This window comes from Fukomys damarensis, unplaced genomic scaffold (assembly GCF_012274545.1).
Source record: "Fukomys damarensis isolate Sample0158 unplaced genomic scaffold, DMR_v1.0_HiC HiC_scaffold_17, whole genome shotgun sequence".
In the NCBI taxonomy this organism is placed as follows: Eukaryota; Metazoa; Chordata; class Mammalia; order Rodentia; family Bathyergidae; genus Fukomys; species Fukomys damarensis.
In genome coordinates, this window is record NW_022900929.1 from 36,393,495 (window position 1) to 36,416,507 (window position 23,013).

Below are 23,013 nucleotides of genomic sequence, written 5' to 3' on the forward strand. Positions count from 1 at the left end.
AGTGCTCTATTCCAGGCAGAAGCAATGAGGTGTCTGTGCACATGTGTGTGTGTATTTATTTGTAGTGGAAAAACAACGGAGTTGGGTTCCCAACAGATATTAACTTTGGGATGTAGAAACAAGAAATCAGAACTCATTTGCATTCTGAAAATCTTGTTATTCTCCTTTCCTCCTCCTTTTCCTCTTCTGCTTCTTCTCCCCCTCCTTCTCTTCCTCCTTCTTTCTTCTTTTTCCTCTTCCTCTCCTCCTCCTCCTCCTTCTTTTGTACTAGGGATTCAACCCAGGGCTGTGTGCTTACTGAGCATGGCCCCTACCACTGAGCTATACTCCTAGACCCCTATTATTTCTTTTTTGGGTACCAGGGACTCATATATGCTAGAGAAGTGCTCTGCCTATGAGTGGCTCATTTTATTTTATTTTATTTTGAGACAAGACCTCACTAAGCTGCCCAAGCTGGCCTTGACCATTGATCCTCTTGCCTCAGCCTCCCAAGTAGTTGGGATTTCAGGTATGTGCCATTATGCTTCTCCTTTGTTCTTCAAATACTGCTAACCTTTTTCATATTCTTTGTTATTATGACTACCCAAAGCTTTTGTTTAAAAACTATGAACTATTAATTTTATGTGTTTATTTTAAATTTTTTTTGAGATAGGGTCTTGCTATGTAGTTCATATTGGCCTTGAACTCGTGGAGATCTTCCTGCCTCAGCCTTCTAAGTGCTGGGTTACAGGCATGCTTGGCTAGAAGTGTTTACAAGGATACAAGTGGAAGGGTGTAGGGGGTGAAGGGAGGGCAGGGGTATGGGGAAAAATAAGAACCACGATACATCATGTAAAGCTACAAGATGGCAATGATGAATGTAACTACTGTATACCTAAAAAGTACCAATAAACTCAATGAAAAAAAAGGATACAAATATAGCAACTATTCAAATAATGAAAAACAAAGAGAACAATGTTGGGTAGTATTTAAATAATATAACAGTTACCTAACAGAAGGTCAAAGCAAAGAGCATGTTTTGGGAAATGAACTATAGTTTAGATACATTGAATACACTGAATCAGGTCAGCCTGGAATATTGTCTTTTAAGGAAGGTCAGCAGAGGCTTTTAATTTTTTTTTTTAAATAGGAGATTTCCACAAACAACAGTTTTGGGAAGCTGTTTATTAGCTGGAAAGAAATCCTAAATGGAAACTAGGGTACTCTCAGCTAAGAGTGCTGTTTATTCAACTCTGCTGGAACATTCTGTGCTTTGACCTTTAGCAGATGTGAGTTCAGTCCTCCAGAAATCTCCCGATTCCCCTTTAGTAAGCCTTCTTTTTGTTTTGTTTTGTTTGTTTGTTTGTTTTGAGACAGGGTCTCACTATATAGTTGAGACTGACCTGGAACTCACTATGTAGCCCAGGCTGGTCTTGAACTCACAGTGATCCTCCTGCCTCAGCCTCCCAAGTGCTGGGATTATAGGCATGTGCCACCACGCCCAGCTAGGAAGAACTTTTTATTTTCTTTCTTCCTTAGTGGTGCTGGGTATTGAACCCTTGCTAGGTGAGTAAGTCCTTCTACCTCCCTAGCCATATACACATCTACTAGCAAAGTTAACAGCACAATGTAGCATCTAAAGTTGGAAACTGCCAATATTTGAACTTGTACTGAATCCCAAATTCATTTCTTGAAACGCTGCTCACTGAATATGTATGAAACATGAGTATCAGTTTATTAATATTTATTTTATTTGGAAGGAAGATTCATTGCCAGCAGACAGGGTCAGGAACAGACACTTACAACATGGCCTCAGCTACAAGCAGTGACTGGTCAGATCCTCGACCATGCCTCTCCCAGAGCTCCAGTCCTAGTTCGTGGCAATGTTGATTTCAACCTCTGGCTCAGAGTGTTAGCATTTCTGCTCTTGCTTTCCACTTGACCTCAGTGGATTTCTTTAGTAACATCTCTATGTTGGCCGCTAAGGTTTATTTCTCCTATGAGAATTAAAATACTTCCTCTGTTTTCTTGATTTCTCAATTAAATAAAAAGTCACTAGAATTACAGAACATAACATTTCAGGAGAAATTCTGAGAAGAATTTCCTGCACAGAACACTAACAATGAGGACAGGTAGGTGGTAGGACTGGAGCAAGGTAACAGAGACCTGATCATTTAGGACCCACAGGCATCGTAAGGGCACTAAATGAAATGGGGAGCCATGGGGATCTCTGAACAGAGGAGCAATATGGTTTGGCTTAGTATGATTCAGACTGCTGTGTTAAAAGTAGAGCAAGGGCAGTATATAGGACTTACAAAGTAGGCTACAATGGCCTGCAGACTCAGGCTGTGGGAGAACACAAAAGGTTTGTCTGCCCACTGGAGTCAAGCAATCCAGTCCAAGGTGGAAGATCCCACTGGAGTCTGTATTGGGAAGCTGAAGGATCTGCACCGGAAGTCTGAAAAGTCTGGGCTGGAAGGGTGAATTCAAGCTGCAAGGCTGGAGACAGACCTCCAAAGATGAAGGATATGACTGGAGCTCCTCCAAAGAACTAAAGGCCAGACTTCTGTCTTCTTTCCCTTTTTACTCTGCTCACAATACAAGCTTAGCAGTTGGTGCTATTCACTCCCAGGGTGGGGTCTTCTGTCTTCAGTGAGTCCATCATTCAGTCGCACTCAGAACTCTGCCAACCCTCTCAGGTGGGTGTTTCTTACTCAAGTTGACATAACAGTTAACTATCACCGGCAGGGAAGGCCTTTGCGCAAAACACTACAATTAAGTAATGGTACAAATCTGGGTGACATGATGGACCTGAATGGAAGCACTGAGTGAGAAGGGTTTGGATTCTGGATTTCTTTTGTATATAGAGCTGATATGTTATTTGACGATTGTAGCATGTGAGGAGGAAGAGGAACTGATGATAATTCATGATTTTTGGTTTGAGCCTGGCAGAATGGAGTTAACATTTACTGAGGTGGATGGGGCTGGAATGCAGAGGGGCACCATGGAAAAGGACTTTTGATTATTGACGTGTTAAGGTTCAGATTCTTCTTACACATCTAAGCGGAAATGTCAAGTAGGCATTCATATAAAGGAATCTGGGGTTCAGGGCAGAAGTCTGGACTAGAGACAGAAAAGCAGGATTCAGCAGCATACAGATGACATTTACACCCAGAAGGTTTTTACAGCCAGCACTGCTGTAGAGTGTAGCTGTGTTCTTTGGGGAGCTCACTGAACCTGTGTCTGTTTACCCTGAAAAAGAATGAAGAAATACACATCCTACCTACCTAAATAATAACGATAAACAGCTCACAAACGTGAAAATGTTTGTTAACCATAAAGTGCTGTTCAGTCTCAAAAGTAGAAGACATCTGGTTGTACCGAGGATGAGGAAAACCAGCTATGGGATCCAGGGGAAAGTCTTCATGGGCTGAGAATTAGAGAAACTACGGAAAAAAGGTGCAAATCGGTTATTAAACTTTTTAGACCATAGCCCAATCTGTGCAAAACTAGTCTTGTTTATACACTACCCAAGTTTACCAAAAGCCTCCTATGCAGGATAGGATCTTTTTGAGCTGTACACCAGTCTTGCAAGAAGGAAATAATTATCAGCCTTATTTTACGGTGGGCAAAGCCGAGCTCAGTGAGGGGAGCTAGCATCAGAGTAATAGGACACAGCACCAGACATCCGGAGTCCTCGATCAGAGGCCAACCTAAATCCAAACACTGCCTTTTCCCCACCAGCCCTCTACCGCAAAGGCTGAGAAGACAGCAGGGTTTCCTGACGCGCCGCGCCGCCCCGCCCCGCCCCTTCGCCAGTCTTCCCGGCCGCCCTCCCCCACGTCTCATTTCCGGATGGTATAGCCCATTCCTCCTATCGCGAGACTGCAGACGCTTGGCTCTGGTTGCTAAGGGAACAGCGTTCCCGGAGACTGGCGTGGTTTGGATCTCTCTCATCCTCCACCTGTGGAGAACCTGCAGTGGTGGGAAAGAGCTCTCCCCTTTAGGGGTGAAAGGGTGACGGTGACGCTCAGAGTGTCAGCGGCGGACTTTTGTGCCTTCAGTGCTCTGGCGACCGATGACTAGCTCCCAGCACAGCCAAAAGGTGAGGGGCCGCACGGAGACGAGAGCACTAGCCGTCTAGTGGGCGGAGTCCTGTCTGGCTGCGTAGTGGAGGACGGGCTTTCGGGTGAGGCTGGCAGGGCCAATGAGAGGGCGGATCGGGTTGAGGGGGCGGGTTCAGTCCCAGAGCCTGCTAGGGGCGGGGCCAGGCACGGACGGGGCGGGACCTGGAGTGGCGTGGGCGTGGCAGTGGGCGGGTCCGGGGTTGGTAGAGCACGAAGGTCTGAACGCCAAAGGCTGCAGTTCAGGACTTCCAGCACCTGACTGCAGACAGATTTCCACCTTTCCGTGCCTTCTGGCCTCTAAAGTTTATAGTGGCCAGTAAACGTTTGACTACAGACTCAACTTTTCTCCCACTTAAAGTAATGTCAACCAAATTCAGAAATTTTTGCACGTCTGTCAGTTCGGAGAAGGTGAAAAGGCTTTGCTGAGAACCAGACTGGAGTCAGGCCACGGAGGGGACACATGCAGTGTGATGTCAACACGCCCCGCTGGTAGTGACGTCATTTGGTATTATCGTTTTGGAGCACAGCTTGGCGGACTACAAACTAGAAACACAGGTGTTCTTTGATAAAGCAATTCTGATTTATCTGACGGATATATGAGCTTAACTAAAGTTTGACACAGAGATACTAACTTAAAGTTGAGGTATCCTTTACATGTGGCAAAATTTACCTTTACATTGTACAGTTCTCTGAATTTTGACAGTTATGTAATTACCACCGCAATCAAGACAAAACAGTCCCCCGCCCATTCCATCCCCTAGTACCTACCCTTTGTAGTTAACATCCCTGGCATCCTGACCTGGCAGCCATTCATCAGTTTTCTGTCCAGCGTGTTACGCGGATAGAAATAAACACTATGTCACCTTTCGAATCTAGCTTCTTTCCATTTAGCACAACGCGTTGATACCCATCCATGTTCTGCGGATCAGTTGCTTGTTCCCTTCTACTGCTGATGTATTGTGCTGTAGTTTGCTTATCCAGTCACTGGAAGAGTGACATTTGAATTGTTTCCAGAGTTTGGGGGGGACGAATAACTCTTCATGTACAGGTGTTCATAGGAATATGATATCTATAGTAGGTACACGTTTAACTTGATAAATTGCCAACAGTCTTGCAAACTGACTTTTCTGTTTTGTGTTCTCACCCTTAACGTAGGAGTTCCGGTTGTTGCCCACCTTTGTCAGCTCTGGGTATTGTCAGTTTAAAAAAAATTAAGTTTTACCATTCAGATTGGTGTGTAGTGGTATCTGATTGCGGTTTCACTTCAAAAATTTCAGAGGACTACTGAGGCTGAACATCTTTTCATTTGTTAATTTGACATCCATCCATCTTCCTGGGTAAAATGTCTTTGTCCACATCTTTGGTTTTCTTATTATTGATTCTTGGTGCTTGTTTATATATTCTGAATACAAGTTCTTTGTCAGAGATGTGTTTTGCAAATATTTTCTCCTGTCTTCAGGTTTTGCTTTTCTTTTACCAGCAAAACATAAGTTTTAAATTTTGATGAATTCCAGTTGAGTACGTTTTCTCAGAGTTATGCTTTTGATTTTACCGCCAAGAAGTCGTTGCTAAACCTACAGTCACACATATTTTCTAGACATTTTGTAGTTTTAAGATTTACTTTAGGTCTTACAGTAAATTAAAAAAAAACAACAGCTTTTAATAGCAACTCCAACATGTATTGATTAGAAATGCTGTGTCTGTGCACTGGCCTGTTATGCTTCTGTTTGAAAGAATGAAGCATGTCTGTAAATAGTTATGTAGAAAAAAATCTTATATGGTGCATTTGAAAAAGAAAATTGGAAAGCACCAGGCCATTTATATGTGTTTGTGTTGGGGAGGAATAGGTTAGTATAAAGGGCCGAAGGTTTGTATGTACCTACAAATGAAAAAACAAAAACAAAAACATTTGTTCTTGAAGGGAATTTTAGACTTTAACAATTTTTACATTGTTCTGTACAATCTGATTTTTCTCTCTGTTGGACAAGTAAGTATTCCTTATATAATAAAAATACATATTTGGTAAAAAAGACCATATATAATTTTTGACATAAAGATAATGAAAATAAATTAAGTCTTTATTTTTAGGCCTTCTGTTCTAATTACCAAACAGAGGAGGACTCATGTTCTTTTAATTCTTTTATTCATCCCTCCAAAAATCAAATTATAGTTGCCATATGTTTCCACTTGGGCTTTAAATCATCTGTGGAGTCTGCATTTCCTGTAGCCTATATGAAAAGGTTTAAATTAATCTTGTTTGATGTGAATGTTATGAAAAGTTGGCATATGTTATCAGTGATTTGTTGACATATATCTATATAATGAAATATCATCAAGTAAATCTTATTCTATTTCCAAAGTATGTTAATGTCATAAGGAAAAGCTCACTGTAGGTGAGAAAGATGTGAGTCCATTTTTGTCAAAAAGGATATAGAGGAAGAACAGAAATGTACCAACAGTGAACAACTCAGGCTGGTAGAATGTTGGGTGATTTTTTTTTAATTTTAAAAAATACTTTTCAGTAATTCTAGAAAACTTTCTATAATAAGTTTTTAAATCATAAATTGAAGATATTCTTCATAAAAAAACCCCAAAATACAGGTAAGTAAAAGGCAAAACAAAAACACAGAATCATCCAGGAATGCACCAATCCAGAACCTACCACTCTTACCTTACCTTGCTCATGTCCAGTCACCTTGTAAGTCTCTTACTATATATTCACTTTTTAGAGAAATAGACTATAAGCAAGGTTATTGCCAATTTGCATTCCTTTCCCTCTCTTCTTTTCTCCTTTTCTCTCCTTTCTTGTCTCCCTTCTCATTCCCTCCTGTCCTTTTCCCTTCCCTTTTTTTTTTCTTTTTAAAAAATTGTTAGAACATGTCTGGAGTACATAACGATTACATTCATCATGGAGAATTGGAATGTGTACAGAATACATCTTAATTCTTTTTTTCTCTCTGCCCTTGCCTTTCCTTTCCCCTTTCTTCTCAAATACTCAGCTGTATCTTTAAGATCTGATTTCAATGCTCTCTACCTATACTATTTTCCACAGGTCCAAATCAATTCAGAGATAGTCTTGTCAATTACGCTCACCCTTCCTGGGGACAATATTTAGCTGAATTCACTGTTTTCAGGGGAGAATGTAGTAGAGCAGATTGAAAGGCTTCTGGAGCCGCTGAGCTGACCCACGCTTTTGTGCCCCTGCATTTCCCGATGGGTATTGTGTTGGCTGTGCACTTGCATCTGTGCCATTGCTCCCTCCATGCCCTGTAATCCGTCTCCCTTGACAGCATGCTTAGGTTGCTCAGAAGACATTTGGCCTCTTGGTGACTTGTGCTGTCCGGTTGGGATGTGATGAGCCAGGGTGATCCATCATCCCACAATAACAGTGTCAGTGAGTCCAAACCCTTTGGCAGAGTGTGAATGGAGTTGAGATCAATGCTGAGATGGAAAGAGTTGACCTAGTTGTTGCTTAAGTATCAGCTTTGGCACCCCGAAGAGCTGGAAGCCAAATCATTACCCCTCTGGGTGCTGAGGAGGAGCTCAAGTTGGTGATGTTTGTGATTCCTCCTGCATCAGAAGCCTCTCTGGTCTCTCTGCCTCTGTGGTTCACAGACGGAAAGAAAGATGACTGTTACACTTGCAAGGGTACAGGCAATTGACCTTTGTTCTCTGATGAAAGAAATTATTTGATAGGGAACTGTAAGAGTAGAGAGGATTTGGTGGAAGATATCCATTCATTTGTAATGCTGTGTATTGAGAGGTCCAGAGCCAGACTTTTCCTCTTTCTTTGATCAAGCTGGGGAGCCCTGAAGTGTGACTTTGGTCATAACACGATACTTCAAACAAGGCTCTGAGTACTTGGATATAAACATTAATGAACCATTTAAACATCTAAGTTATTGCTTTTTAATGTTTTTGTTTTAGGATGTCAATGGATATTATAAAGGGAAACCTAGATGGAATTTCAAAACCAGCCTCAAGTTCAAGAACACGTCCTGGGAGCAGGAGTTCAAGTGCTTCTTTAGAGGTGCTTTCACCAGAACCAGGGCCCTGCAAGGTACCTTGCTGCTTAGAAATGAACTGACTGTTTATTTCACTTAAGAGTAGGGCCTCAAGGTTTAGCTATACATGTTTATCATTCTTTATGGCTGAATAGTACTCCATTTTATTTAAAAAAACTCATCTTCTTAATCGAGTCACTAGTTCCTGTGCATTTGGGCTGTTTCCAAGATTCAGCTATTACACACTGTGCTGCTACAAACATGGGTGCACATATATCTCTGTGGTGTGATGCTTTTAATTCTTTTGGGAAGATAGGGGAATCACTGGGTCAAATGGGACTTCTAGCCCTAGTTTTTTGAGGAATCTCCATACTGATTTCCACAGTGGCTACACCAGTCTACACTCTCACTGACACATAGGTGAATACTGAATAGTTTCTCTGGTGTGAGAAACTGAAAATGTAAATGAGGACCAAATGTACAATGGACAATGTGAAATAAGAAAAGGTCAAAGGGAGGAAGGGGAAGAGGGAGGGGAGGAAGGGAAAGGAGAGAAGGAAAGAAAGTATGAGAAAAGAAGGAAAAACACAGAAACAAAGTTTTTTATAGATAGGGAGGGGTAGAGGGTTGGAAGGGAGGGAAGGGGAATGGGGAAAAAGAAGAACCAAGCTATCATGTGCAGGTACAGATTCCCAGTGATGAATGTCATCATTTTGAATACCTAAAATGTATCAATTAACTTAATAAAAAAATTCATTGACTGCCTCCTTCCAGTCTGTGCAGTTAATGAAACAGGGGTGGTTGTTAAATTCATTTTGTTTCCTCTTTAGAGAGAGTGTGCAGGGAGCATTTACTGGTTTCTTGGATTTTATTCTAGATTGTTTAATATGAAAGTACTCACCTCCTTCCTCCCTCTTACTCCTTTCTTATTTTGGAGTGTGGTTTATGTTTTCCTTCAAAAGGAAGCTTTTATTCCAATAGCTAATATATACTCATTGATATTTACTATGAAAAAGCTTCAGTATTTAAAAAAGTGGTTGAGGCTGTGTGGTGTATATTTTATAGGTGTATTACCTGGTCATGACTTCTTTTCCTATAGTAGTTATCTGTTTTTCTTTTCTTAAACTGTTTAATCTTAATTAAAAAAAAAGAATCGGCTTCTTCATATGTACAATTTTCAGGTTGTAGGAAAAAGTTTTTGAAATTTATGATGAAAAAAAAAAAACCTCTGTGAATTAATGAATCCATACTAATTTTTAAAAATTTCTAGATTTTGCATTAGAAAATGTCTGATTTTTGTCTATCATGATTTAGTGCAAGAAACAACACTGGATGTATTTGTAGCATAAAGGGCTTGGATATAAGAACCCAGGCTCTCCAAACTGACAGAAGGCCAGCAGGAAAGGGGGTCTGGGGACGGGGCCTCCATGTCACACAGCTGTGGCTGTACCCAGAGACCAGAAAGCTACTCCTGCTGCTGCGTCTGGCACTGCCCAAGACTTCCAGAACCACAGAGTTGGTCACTAGACATGCAGAGGTGGCCACTTTCAATATATTTTTCCAGCTTCCTATCAGGAGCTTAGACATCACTTCTCCTTTCAATCTTGGGGAGCTTGGTTCTGCTGGGTTTCTGTCCTGGACCAGTCAGGGAGATGCTTGCCCCTGTGAGCCGCATTCCTAGCAGTTCAGTTCTCAGCACTACTGGTTTGCCGTCCCTGAGATTTGCAAGGGGACTGCACATTTCTTTGTTGGAGAGAGAGCCTGGGGGCAGAGAAGCACAGAGCCTTCTAGGGGTGGAGCCAGAGGGACTGAGCAGAACTCACTGCTCCCTTGGGCCCTGTTCGCTTCTCTGGGGTTCTCACTGCCATGCAAAGACCTCAGAACCCTATGACTCTTGTTTTCTCCTGACCCAGTCATGGCTGTCTTTCCTTTTTCTCTCTTAGGAAAACACAACTATGCCAAACTCTTTTTTTCAAAACGAACTTCGCTAAAATGTAAACAGAAACTAAAACAAAACAAAACAAAACAACCCCCCCCAAACAACCAAATTCAACAAAGCTGAATAGCATAAAAATAACCACAGCACATGATTCTGATTAGAAGACTCTCATTAGAAGAACATCTCAACTGAGACTGCCGCTTTTCAGCTGTTTAACACATGTGGATAGGGTTGCTGTAGAGCTTGAGCTTGGACTGTCTGTCTGGGTGTAAACTCTGGATGGGGCCCATCACGGCTCTTCCCCAGAGCCTGGCAGACTGGGCTGCAGCTCTTCTCCAAAACTGCTGGAGATTGCTGAAGAATGGCACAGATTTGGTATAAATGTTATTCAAGTTGTGTATTTAAGTTACATTTAATTAAGAATGTATATTTCTAGGTACTTTAATGCCAAGTGTATATATTCATGTCTGTCTCCACCTCTGCTTCCATTAGTGTTAAATATTCGGAAATGTGAAGGTTTAAGAAAATACATTATTTTTTGGAACCTGGTGTTTTGGAAATTATTTTTAGGTTGAAACTGCAAGCAAGTTGAATTCTGGTAAAGAGGACAACTCAGAAAGCAGTAATACAGAGGAAAGAAGAGATAGTAAGGATGCTGAAGGCACAAACTACTCTGGGAAAATAAAACTGGCCAAGGAGGGGTCAGATGAAGGTCTGGACTTGGTTCAACATCAGATAAGCCCTGAGCATTCAGGTAGGATAATCACAACGTGATTGGCTGATATAAAATGATATAGTCAAAATATTAGAATTACATGTGCTTTTAGTCAGCTAAGGAGAAATAATAAACCCCAAACTGTGCTTTTGTGAGAAGGCCTGTGAATACATTGAGAAATGTAATAAAACACATCATTTAATAGAATTATTTTTGTGCTCATTTTACATTAATCAAGTAGAGACAGTTAGTACAATCTGTGGCATGATGTCTAAAATTGCACAATAAAATGTATCCTATCATCTGTAAATGCTCTTTTAGGGATATTATCACCAAAATTCATAACACTTAGATTTGTAAAAGCTATCTTTTCCTCAGAAGATGTGAAATGAATTCCTGTCAGATTGGATTAGAAGAGCTGCTCTGCCTTGTGATTTGCAGAGCCCTGGGCCTGAGGATGGCTCTCTGACTCTTCCAGAGAGTCTGTTTGCTGAAGAACAATGAGATTCTGTCTGCCTGCTTGCCCACTGCTTTGACATTCACACCAAGGACACAAAAGGGACAGTGGGCAGAACTGCTGGTGCCTCAGCATGAATCAAGATAGTTGGCACCAAATTGTGCTAGAAGCCATTGTGTTCTTTGCAACCGGACACTGGCAAGTAAAAAAAATAGTGTCACTCATGGTTCTTGATGAAGCAGAAATCTTGACACTATACACATCATCTTAGTATCCTGTGGGGCAAAATGGAAAATAGATGTAAAACAATTCTGCATATACCAAAATAGAAAGGTTGTGTTGAAGAAAAGCAATTATGAGATAGCTTGAGTTGAGAATTGTGCTGGCCACTTTTTAATGGCACCATTTTTTTATCTGAAATAACAGGAGACAGACAAGCTTGTTATTCACACCTGGGCATTTGGTACAACTTTTTTTTTTTTTAAAGATGAAGTGAGCCTTTTACTTCAGGGAAAACTAGTGACAGTGTTTGCTGCTAGTGATAAAATTTAAATATTCAAAGGAAAAATAGAATTTTTGAAGACTGTGTGTGCCATTGTAAACTTGATAGCATGCCAATACTCAGACTTTTCTGATAAAAATTGGCAGTAATATTAAAAATATGATTTTTGATGTTGTGTAATGAAATGTGCTCATACCTACTTTGGAGGTCTGCACAATTCTGTTAACCACTATTTCCCAAGTGACCAATGCAAAGTGAAAGATCCATTCATCATGAAAGATAGATCCATAGATTTTAATGGAAAAAAACTCAAAAAGCTCATATAATGACATATTTCACACTATAAGTAATCTTTAAGAAGCTGTCCTTATCAAATTTTGGTGTAATATCAAAGAAAAAACATCCATTTACTCAAATAGGCTATTAAATTGTTCTTCCTTTTCCTAACTACATTTCTGTTTGAGCCCAATTTTCTTCATATATTTTAACCAAAACATCAAATTACAATAGATTGTACAAGAACCCACCTCTATTCTGTTAATCCAGATATGAAAAATTTAGAGCAAATGCTACTTTTCTCACTAATATTTTTGGAGAATATAGTTATTCGTTCCAAAAAGGGTGATATTTATACTAACATATAATTAGGAGCAACAAGTTTATTATTATTTTACAATAAATTTACTTATTTTTTGGAGTTTTTGAGATAGGGTCTCACTATGTAGCCCAGGCTGGCCTTGGATTTGCTGTAATTCTCCTGCTGAAATTACAGGCGAGTGCCACCGCACCCAGCAATTTTAACTTGTAACAATTGGTAATTGTAAATAGGTGCAGCCTACATATCAAAAAGGGACTTTGACCTTCAATAATTTATGAGACTCTAAAGGGCAGCAGAGACTAAAAAGCTCGAGAACTGCTGATTTATAATATGTTTGGGAGAGAGAAGCAGTCAAAGTTAAGGTAGGTGACTCAGGATTAGGGTTAGCAGGAAGGAAGGTATTGTAGTTGAGATCAGGTGTTAGCGCAGCTCACTTAGTAGTATTTGTTTGTATTTTTTCAGTACTGTGTGAATTACTTCCAGATACCTGGTATGTAGTGTTCCTGTGTAAATGGAGTCCAAGAATGCTGTCATTGGCAGTTGGGGATCAGAACTAGGGGCTATTGCATTTGAAGCATATAAGCATAATATCTGAGGAGCCTCCTTATTAATAACATTGATTTTTTTGGATAAGCTTCTAGTCTTTAAAAATCTTTTTCCTCAAGGAGGAAGGTAGTGTATATTAAGCATCACTAGACTCTTCGGATCTTAAAACTTGTTAAATTTAGCCTTACTTAGCATGATAGACTATTTTTAAAGATGGAGTCTGGAATGCCTGAGACTTCATACTTGAACATTGTGCTCATTGCCAGATTATTAGCTTTCACTGGTTTTACAGTGGGAGTATTACCTGGTGGCTAAAGGCTTTTGCTTTAGAGGGAGACAGATTGGGTAAAAACTGACTCTGTCACTTACTGGTTATATTACCTGGGACATGTATGTAACTCAGGTAGAAATTAGCCTCATTTTCATAGTTTGGAAGATAAAGACAGAGATGACACTACTTCGGAGGGTCAGGATGAGCTTTATTTATTTAGTTTTCCTCATTGAGTTTACTGGTACATTTTAGATATGCAGTACAGTTACATTCATCATTGGGAACTTGTACCTCTACATGACAGGTCTTGGTTCTCATTTTTTCCCCATACCTTGCACTCCCTTCACCCGGTCCTCCCTTCCCTATTTACAAAAACTTTATTTCCATTTTTTCATTTTCTCATATTTTTTTCTTTTCCCTTAGTACCTTTCCACTACCCTTCCCACTTCCCCTACACCTTTAGCCCCTTTCTTCCTGTTTCACATTGTCAATTATACCATTAGGATCTTATTTACAATTATAGTTTTTCACACTAGAGAAACCGGCATTTACACATGTGTGACTTATTCATTTCACTTAGGATGAGCTTTAAATGGGTAACATGTAAATAAATCACTTTACACTGTGCCTATACGGTAACTCTATAAATATCAGCTGGCTTTATTATCATTATCGTTTTCATTCACTGTGAGTTAAAACTTGAGTGACAAAAGCGTTAATGTCCTTAGTTTTAAAGAAATTTCATTCAATTGTCCACAATTTAAGAATATTTTTAGTTGCTTGAGAAATTAGAAAAGGGGGAAGGGCATAGACAAAAGCCACGTCTCCTACATGGAGTACTCATGGGAGGCTGTTTCTCCTGTATGTTGGTACCACTTTGTGTCTGTTGTGCCCATCCCTCTTTGCTGTAGCTTGCTGTGTTCACTCCTTCTCTTTAAGTTAGTCTGAAGCAATAAATCCCATGTCCTTTTTCTTACTTTCTATTTGTTAGTCAAGGACGTAGAAGAAATAGCAATGTGAAGGAAAAAGAAGTTGGGATTTAAAATAATAAGAAAACCACTTCTGAGCCCAGAGCTGGGCTTTATTAGTTTTACTGAAAGGGCACAGTTACCTTAACTGTAAATAGGGGTAGGTATCTATTTCACAGGATTTTTAGATAATTATATGAAAGAACCATCTTGTGACTCCTTAGTTCCATGGCGTCGTTGCCACAGTTGTAACCAGCAGCCAAAAGTATTTGTGGAATGAAAGAATGAAGAGTAAAAATAAAACTGTTTTACTAAACTCCAAACCTGTCCCTATTTTCAACACAATACAGATGAACCCAAATTAAAAGAATTAGATTCTCAACTTCAAGATGCTATTCATCAGATGAACAGACTTGATAAAATACTGGCAAAAAAACAGTACAGAGAAAAAGAAGTTAAGAAGCAAGGTGTAGAAAGGCGAGTAAAGCTCTGGGAAGCACTTAAGGTGAGAGGTGTATAATCTTGTGCTGATGTGCAGCAGTTGCTCTAAGATGAGTAAGAAAAGCACGTGTTATGGGAGGTGGTTTGCCTTTAATTTACAGAGCTGATGACAGTAATCTATGTGCGCGCGCGCGTGTGTGTGCATGTGTTTGTGTGCATATGCGTGCACGGGGTGATGCCTTTCAGGAACTAGAGAGTATAACTTGGTCTGCGGCATTCCAGATTTGTGCACTGCCCTGGTGTGTTCATTTCCCCATGGACATGCCAGGTAGATATCTCTTATTAGTGTTAGGTTGAGGCATCTCCCCTTTGGAATAGAAAGGAATGTTTAGTTACTCTCATCAAGCCTCTGCTTTCTCTTCAGTAAGCTTACAGCTCAGGAATAAATCGATAAATGCATACGAATTCACCCCCCGCCCTTGGTTAGCATTATTATTTGAGTAACTGTTGTCATCAGCAAGCCGGGAGTTCACTGTTCCACATGATAGTCAGGATCTTTTTAGGAAGGTGTGACGTGCTTGAGGCCTGGAACCTGTTCTGTTTACTTCTGTCTCAAGCAATTCCTGGTTCTTGATTAACTTTGGCCTTGTGGAGCTCTTGTTCTCTGTAGTATTGAGCAGGTGAGGTTGACCAGATGTTGGCCCTGACTTGGCATAGAGCCATTGACTCATTTGAATTTTGCCTCTTGAATTGGAGCACTTGCTGGACATGGTGGCGCATGCCGATAATCCCAGCAACTGGGAGGCTGAGACAGGAGGATTGCTTTGAGTTCAAGGTCAGCCTGGGCTACAAAGTGAGACCCTGACTCAAAAAAAAAAAAAAAAAATCAAAGAGTATATTTGTCTTCCTTTACCATGTTTAAACTTTGATTTTTCTTTCATTAGTCTGCAAAAAATAGCGAAGCTTTGCAAAGTAATGAAGAGATGGAAAATACAAAAAAATTTTTATCTTTGACCACTGCATCTGAACAAACTGTTGGTAAGTAGTTGGAGAGACCATTCATCTTTGTTTTAAATCTCAGAGTGATAACATATTTGGATTAAAGTTAAATCCCCAATTCAAAATTCTTCTTTTTCTTGGTGAGTCTGACCCTTTAGGGGAAATAACTGATCACATTAAGTAGGGTTATATTGAGAATGTTTCAGCTTCTTTAAGGGCTTGTATCCGTTTAAGAATAATGAGGACAGAGCAGGAACACATTGGAAAATAGGCCCAGTGTGTCTTTGTACTGCCTCTAGAGGATATCTGATGCTACCACTCCTCTGCCCAGGATTCTCTCACTAGGCATCACTCTGGCCTGAGCGACCCTTTCATAAAAATCAGTTACCGATTTTCCCTATTTTCTGTTCTCTCACAGTCCTACTTTTGGAGACCATCCAGTTGATTCTGCACATAGATTTCTACTTTCCCCCTGTGTGTATGTATATTTGTGAGATTGTTCTTTTTAAACAAATATATGAAGTTATGCAACCTTTTTACCTTTGCAGGAGAGTCTTAAATCCTTTCACCTGCATCCCATAGGCAGTTATCCAGCTCTAATCAAAGCAGGGAACACTGGGGCCCTTTTGTTCTTTATACAGCGATGTCTACCAATTTAGAATCCCAAGAACTTTTTTTTTTTTTTTTTGGCTTTTTGAGGCAGGGTCTCACTATGTAGTTGAGACTGACCTGGAACTCACTATGTAGCCCAGGCTTGTCTTGAACTCACAGTGATCCTCCTGCCTCAGCCTCCCTGAGTGCTGGGATTACAGGTATGCGCTACCACGTCTGGCTGATCCCAAGAATTTAATTTGAGTTACTGAAACAGTGTAGCATGCAGCTTTGGTGTGAATAATATGACTTTGACGTCTTCCCTTTCTGGACCCAGATTTGAGCCCTCAGAAGCTGCTAGGGCAGTGATGGTGAACACTTTAGAGCTTTTCATGATGCAAATAGCCCGCTGTGGCCCATGTGGTATAGGCTCGCCACCACTCTGCTAGGGTTTGGGAAACTTGGGTTTGCAGGGCATCAAGTATTTCTTTTGAAGAAGGTGAGTGTTCCTCTGAGTTGCCTCTTTTATAATGAAGGACTTTAAAAAAAATGACCCTTTCAGGTCTCCACTAGGTAGATCCATAGCTAGAGTGACTTTATTAAAATTTACCTTGCCATTTATGTGTCATAATTGAAACACCAATAATCCTGTCTATATTAAAATAATAGATCATTTACTTTATGCTTCTTTTACTTTATTACAGAAGTAACATATGGATAATTTATCTTACAAATATTGGTAAATGTTACTGTCACCTAAATTCTCAACATGCAGAGACAATCACTATTAATATTGTGGTTTATTCTTTATCTTTTGATATATATTTAGTGAAAATATACATATATATATGTATATTTAAGAATAAAAATGGGATAAAATTAGACACACTGTTTTGTGACCTTTTAAAAAAATTATTTTGTATCTCATGAGCTCCTTTAGGTTTCAATAAGAATTAATCTGTGTGGTAGCTCGTTTCCAAGATGGTGGCCTTCAGTTCCTCCCTTCTAGGTATTCTCATTGTGCTCCTCACTAGGGGATAGTGCAGGGGACTGTAATGTTGAGTATGCCCAATGCAGGCTTCAAAGAGTGAACCCCTCAACTGGCTTGTTTACAGAAGCGAGTCTGGCTGAAGCCTGTGTACCAGTGTCAGAGTAACTCGCACCCAAATTCCATTCCCACAACTAAAACCTTCAGACTAGAAGGACAGTGTTCTAATTACATATATTTTGTCTATTCTGTTCCTAATTTGAGAATGCTGTGTCTTGTCCCTTATGAGCCTTGCTTACATTATTTCCATAGGAAACACAGGTTGCTTTTACCCCATTTGATTGCCAATAAAAGTCAGTGCTTGCGATTGTCCAGGCCTTTGTGGGTTGCACCAGCGTTGATCATCCTGGCACCTCACTTTCCCTCTCTTAGTTCTGTCTCTTTGTGTATTCTTTTCCTCAGGCCTGTGACATATACTGGACAGGTGAGGACTGGAACCTGACTACAGGGGTCTCCAGCAGGATAGAATGCATTTCTCCCTTCTTTTTCATCCTGGGGCAACTGACTGATATATGACAGCTGGAGCAATACTATGCCTCTTCTTCTAGTCTTTAAGAATGGCAGTTTCTCCTCTTCTCCTTAGAATATTCATGCAGAGGAAAGCCAGCCATTAGGTAAGAAGTGAGACTACACCAAGTCTCATGAGAAAGCCTAAGCAGCTCATATTCAGAGACGATGCAGAGAGAAAAATGATGCTGGCCAGTTCCAGGCTGTACTGATTTTTAGTAGTTTCTCACTCAAATTCATGTCTACCTGGAACCTTAGAATGTGACCTAATTTGAAAATAGGATCTGCCAATGTAATTAGTTGAGATGAGGTCATGTTGGGGTAAAGTGAAACCGAAGTCCAATGATTGGTACCCTTCTAAGAGGAGGACCCAGAGAGGTGTACAGATATGGAAGCACTGGAAAGAGGCCCTGTGAAGACAGAGGCAGATGTTGGAGGTACACAGCTACCAGTCTTGGCACTCCTGCCAGGGATTGCTGGGAGCCACACCAGGAAGGACTTAGAGGAAATCCTCCGGTGACGCCTTAATTTCAGTTACTTAGCTTCTGGAATTGTGAGAGAACACATTCCTGTTGTTTTCAGCTGCTCTGTCTGTGTGTGGTAATTTGTGACAACACGCTCAGGAAACGGATCCTTTCATTGTTAAAAATAATAAGAAATATTTTTTCCAATTTATTTTTCCTGTAATTTTGTGATATTTCTTGGTCTATAGAAGTTTACATTGCTTAGTGAGTTAAATCAGTCATTTATTTTATATAATTATTCATTGGTGCTTTGTTTAAATAAATTTTTCCAGAGCTGGGGTAGAGCACTTCCCTTGCATGTGTGAAGCCTTGGGTTCAATCCCCAGTACTCTAAGGAAAAATGTCTTTTCTATAAAAATATACCTATACTTTCCTTTAGTATGCTTATTTATAAAAAGTTTAAGTGTTAATATACTAGAAGTTTATTTTAGTATCATTGTGAGGTAGAGAGTTGATTTTTATTTGCTTTTATTGGATAACCATCATTTCCCCACTTATTTAAAAAGCTAACTTTGGGCTGAGCATTTAGCTCAGTAGCTCTGCTGCCTACCTTGCAAGGGCAAGGACCTGAGTTCGATCCCTGGTACCCCCCCCAATAAAAAATAAAATAAAAAGCTAACTCAGGTACTGACTGATCTAATTTCCATGTTTTTTTTATTAGTGTCACTCTATTTTTATTAGTGTTGCTCTGTAATACATTTTATCAGAGTATTGTTTTTATGAATTCTTTTGGAATAATATATTTTTCTTGAACCTATTTTTTTCTCTTAGTGATTACAACATTATGTTAAAAAGACTGCGAAGCACCTCTAAAACTATAGTTAATTAGTTTTTTTAAGTGAAATGTCTAAAGACAAGGATACGAAAGTTGTCTATAGGAGTGTAACTTAGGTTTTCTTTCATTTCTATCATGAATCTCCCATCTTCATCAAAGTGGATCTACGCCTCTTATTCCAAGCAGAGAACATGGGTAGAGTCTGGACTGTACTGTTTTCTTTTTTTTTTGAAGAATTTTTTTTCTTTTATTGAGTTTATTGGTACATTTTAGGTATACAGTACAATTACATTCATTATTGGGATCTTGTACTTTTGCATGACAGGTCTTGGTTCTCATTTCTTCCCTGTGTCCCTGCCCTCCCTTTGCCCCCCCTCCCCTCCCCATTTACAAACACTTTATTTCCATTTTTTCATTTTGTTATATTTTTCTTTTCCCTTATTACCTTTCCCCAACCCTTCCCATTTTCCCTACACCTTTAGCCCTTTTCTTCCTATTTCACATTGTCAATTATCTCATTAAGATCTTATGTACTATTAAAGCTTTTCACACCAGAGAAACTATTTGGTATTTATACATGTGTGAATTATTTATTCACTTAGGAGTATATCCTCAATATGTATCCACTTTCCTATGAATGAATCTAATTTCTCATTCTTTATGGCTGAGTAGTATTCCATTTTATAGAAAAACCACATCTTCATTATCCAATTTCCAACTGATGGGCAAATGGGCTGTTTCCAAGATTTAGCTATTACAAACTGTGCTGCTATAAACATTGGTGTGCATATATCACTGTGGTATGATTCCTTTAATTCTTTTGGAAAGATACCCAGCAGAGGGATGGCTCGGTCAGATGGAACCTCTAGTCCCAGCTCTTTGAGGTGTCTCCATATTGATTTCCACAGTGGCTGCACCAGTCTGCACTCCCACCAACAATGGAGAAAAGTTCCTTTCTCCCCACAACCCCGCCAACATTTGTTATTGTTTGATTTCTTGATAGCAGCCATTCTTTGTGGGGTGAGGTGGAATCTCAGTGTTGTTTTCTTTCTTTCTTTCTTTTTTTTTTGGTACCGGGGATTGAACTCGGGTCCTTGTGCTTACAAGGCAGGCTGTCGAACTGCTGAGCTAAATTCCCGGTGCTCAGTGTTGTTTTCATCTGCATCTCTCGAATGACCAGTGATGTGGAACATTTTTTCATATATTTACTTGCTGCTTTTACTTCTTTGTCTGAGAAATGTCTGTTCATTTCAGATGCCCATTTTTGAATTGGGTCTTTATATTTAGGGGGGCTGATTGTTTTGAGTTCTTTATATATTCTAGGTAGTAGTCCTTTGTCTGAGGAGCAGCTGGTAAAAATTTTTCCCCCATTGTAGGTTGTCTCTTAGTTCTGTTGATGGTTTCTTTTGCAATGCAGAAGCTTTTTAATAAGATGAGATCCCAGTTTGTTGATTCTTTCTGCTCGTTCCCGTGCTATTGAGGATTTCTTCATAAAGTCTTTTCCTATGCCAATGTCTTCAAGAGTTCTGCCTAACTTATCTTCCAGCAAGTTTAGTGTTTCCGTTTTAATATTCAGATCTTTAATCCACTTGGATTTTACTTTAGTGCATGGTGAAAGAAAGGGTCTAGTTTTAATCTTTTGCAGGTTGAGATCCAGTTTTTCCAACACCATTTATTGAAGAGGCTATGTTTCCTTCAGTGGGGATGGTCAGCTCCTTTGTCAAAGATGAGGTAGCTGAGTACATCTGGAGTTGTTTTTGTATCTTCCAGTCTGTTCCACTGATCCTCAGGTCTGTCTCTTTGCCAGTACCATGATGTTTTTATCACAGTGGCTTTGTAGTATAGTTTCAAATTGGGAATTGTTATACCTTCTGCCATGTGTCTGTTGCCTAGGATGGCTTTTGCTATTCTAGGTCCCTTCTGGTTCCAAATGAATTTTTGGATTCTTTTTTCTAGTTCTGTGAAATATAGTGTTGGAATTTCAATTGGCATTGCATTGAATCTGTATAGCAGTTTTGGTAGTACGGCCATTTTCACTGTGTTGATTCTTCCTACCCAGGAGCAGGGGATATCTTTCCATTTTCTCATATCCTCTTTGATCTCTTTTTTCAGAGTGCTGTAGTTTTCAGTGTAGAGGTCTTTTGCTTCTTTCGTTAGATTGATTCCTAGATACTTCATTTTTTTGGATGCTGTTGTGAAAGGAATTGTTTCCTGATTTCTCTCTCTGGACTGCACTGCTTTCTTTTCCTTTCTCTTCCTTTTCTTCCCCTCCCCTCCCCTCCCCTTCGTTTCCCTCCTTTCTTTCTTCATGGTACTGGGGATCGAACTCAGGACCTTGTGCTTGCAAGGCAGGTGTGGCACCACTGAGCTAAATCCCTGGTCCTGGACTGTACTCTGGATGTTACAGTATTTCTGCAGTTGTGGTTTAGAAAGTGTGATCCACATCCTGATGTCTCTAATGAATGGGGTATTTCTCAGAGGCCACCATACCTGCTGTGGTTTACTCTGGATCAGTATAAGATAGGCTGCCCTGCAAAAGGACTGATCTGCGGTGGCCTTTTAACATTAACCTCAGTCAGAGTTCATTGCCAAGTGAACTTTTAGCCCCAGAGGGCAAGGTATTTGTTTTCAGTTTTTCTTTTTTTTTTCAGAATCAAAGCTATCACATACATCTAATTTTAAAATCTTGTGGCATATCTATTTGGCCGATAGCCATAGAACTCACAGATGTCTCTCTAGGCTCACATGAATGCTATAGACACTTCAGTAATGTCAGATTAGTACTAGAGTTCTAACATGGACATCAGGAGGACTTGAGCCAAAAGCCAGCTAAAGAAGCTTGAAAGCTATGTTCAGAGATCATTGCCTTAAACATTATTATGCTAAAATTTTGAATTTTAGATTTTTGAATTTTTAATTGTAATTTATTGGCAGTGCCTGTAAAAGGAAATGGTAATACAAGAAACTGTTAGGTGAATCAAGTGATTCACCCTTTAGTGTTGCCCCTGGCTGTCTTGATTAGTTTATACCTGACCAGGATACCACAATGAGCAGTTATTATATTCTTGACTTCTTTAGATTTAATTAGAGACTTCTCCTAATGATTGTTGTAGCACAGAAAAGTGAATTCCTTAATGAAATTTCCCACTGGATCTTTACATTATAAGCATGTATTCAACAGTATTGAAACAATCTATTGACACATATTTTATTATTTAAGCATCTTAAAATATCAAGAAAGGCACTCATTTTTACTTTAGTCTACACTATCAACCTAGTTTTAAAAACAGTTTACATATTCACTATCTTATTCTAAAAGAGGAAAATTTTGAATTATTAGTTAAGAATAGTACCAGTAGCAGAGTATTTTTATGGCGGGCCTGAATATAACGAGTAGAAATGTACAAGTTTGACAAAACACTGATTTTTAAAAAGTGTTTCAATCTTTTTTTGTTTTTTGTTTTTGGTATTGGGGATCAAACTCAGGTCCTTGCACTTGTGAGGCAGGCAGTGGAACCACTGAGCTAAATCCCTGGCCCAACAAAGCACTGATTTTTAAAAGTCCCACATTCCTATTCTAACATAGCTACATATTGTAGGATGGATGCTTATATCTGCTCCATTTGTGATGAATTTTCTGATCACTTATTGAAGCTTAGCTACTAGTCTTACTAGTAAAATATAAAATATAATTTAAATTATAATTAAAGTATAAATATTGTTATAGTATATTATTAAAATAGAAATATAATTAAAATATAAATCTAAATTATAATTTTTTTCTTTTTTATTGAGGTTATTGGTACAATCTAGGTATACAATACAGTTACATTCATCATTGGGATTCTGTACCTTTACATAATAGGTCTTGATTCTCATTTTTCCCCTTGTCCCTGCGCTCCCTTCACCCCCTCCTCTCCTCCCCATTTACAAACACTTTATTTCCATTTTTTCAGTTTCTCATATTTTTTTCCTCTCCCTTATTACCTTTCCCCCACCCTTCCCACTTTCCTTACACCTTT

At 39.5% G+C, this 23,013-nt stretch overlaps 1 protein-coding gene across 3 annotated transcripts in view; it reads left to right on the top strand.

Moving 5' to 3' along the window:
• Positions 1–2,338: 2,338 nt before the first annotated feature.
• Fsip1 (fibrous sheath interacting protein 1) overlaps positions 2,339–23,013 on the top strand; it is a 191,906-nt gene continuing 171,231 nt past the window's right edge. Inside the window, exons 1-5 of one of the 3 annotated variants that reach the window (XM_033765022.1) lie at positions 2,339–2,678; positions 8,034–8,166; positions 10,620–10,803; positions 14,457–14,611; positions 15,492–15,585. In XM_033765022.1, coding sequence (XP_033620913.1) covers positions 8,035–8,166; positions 10,620–10,803; positions 14,457–14,611; positions 15,492–15,585 — 565 coding nt within the window. In that variant the 5' untranslated portion in view covers positions 2,339–2,678; position 8,034. Of the gene's footprint in view, positions 2,679–3,883; positions 4,085–4,427; positions 4,662–8,033; positions 8,167–10,619; positions 10,804–14,456; positions 14,612–15,491; positions 15,586–23,013 lie in introns of those variants that run through there. The other 2 variants (XM_010624649.3, XM_033765021.1) reach the window with 2 other exon arrangements.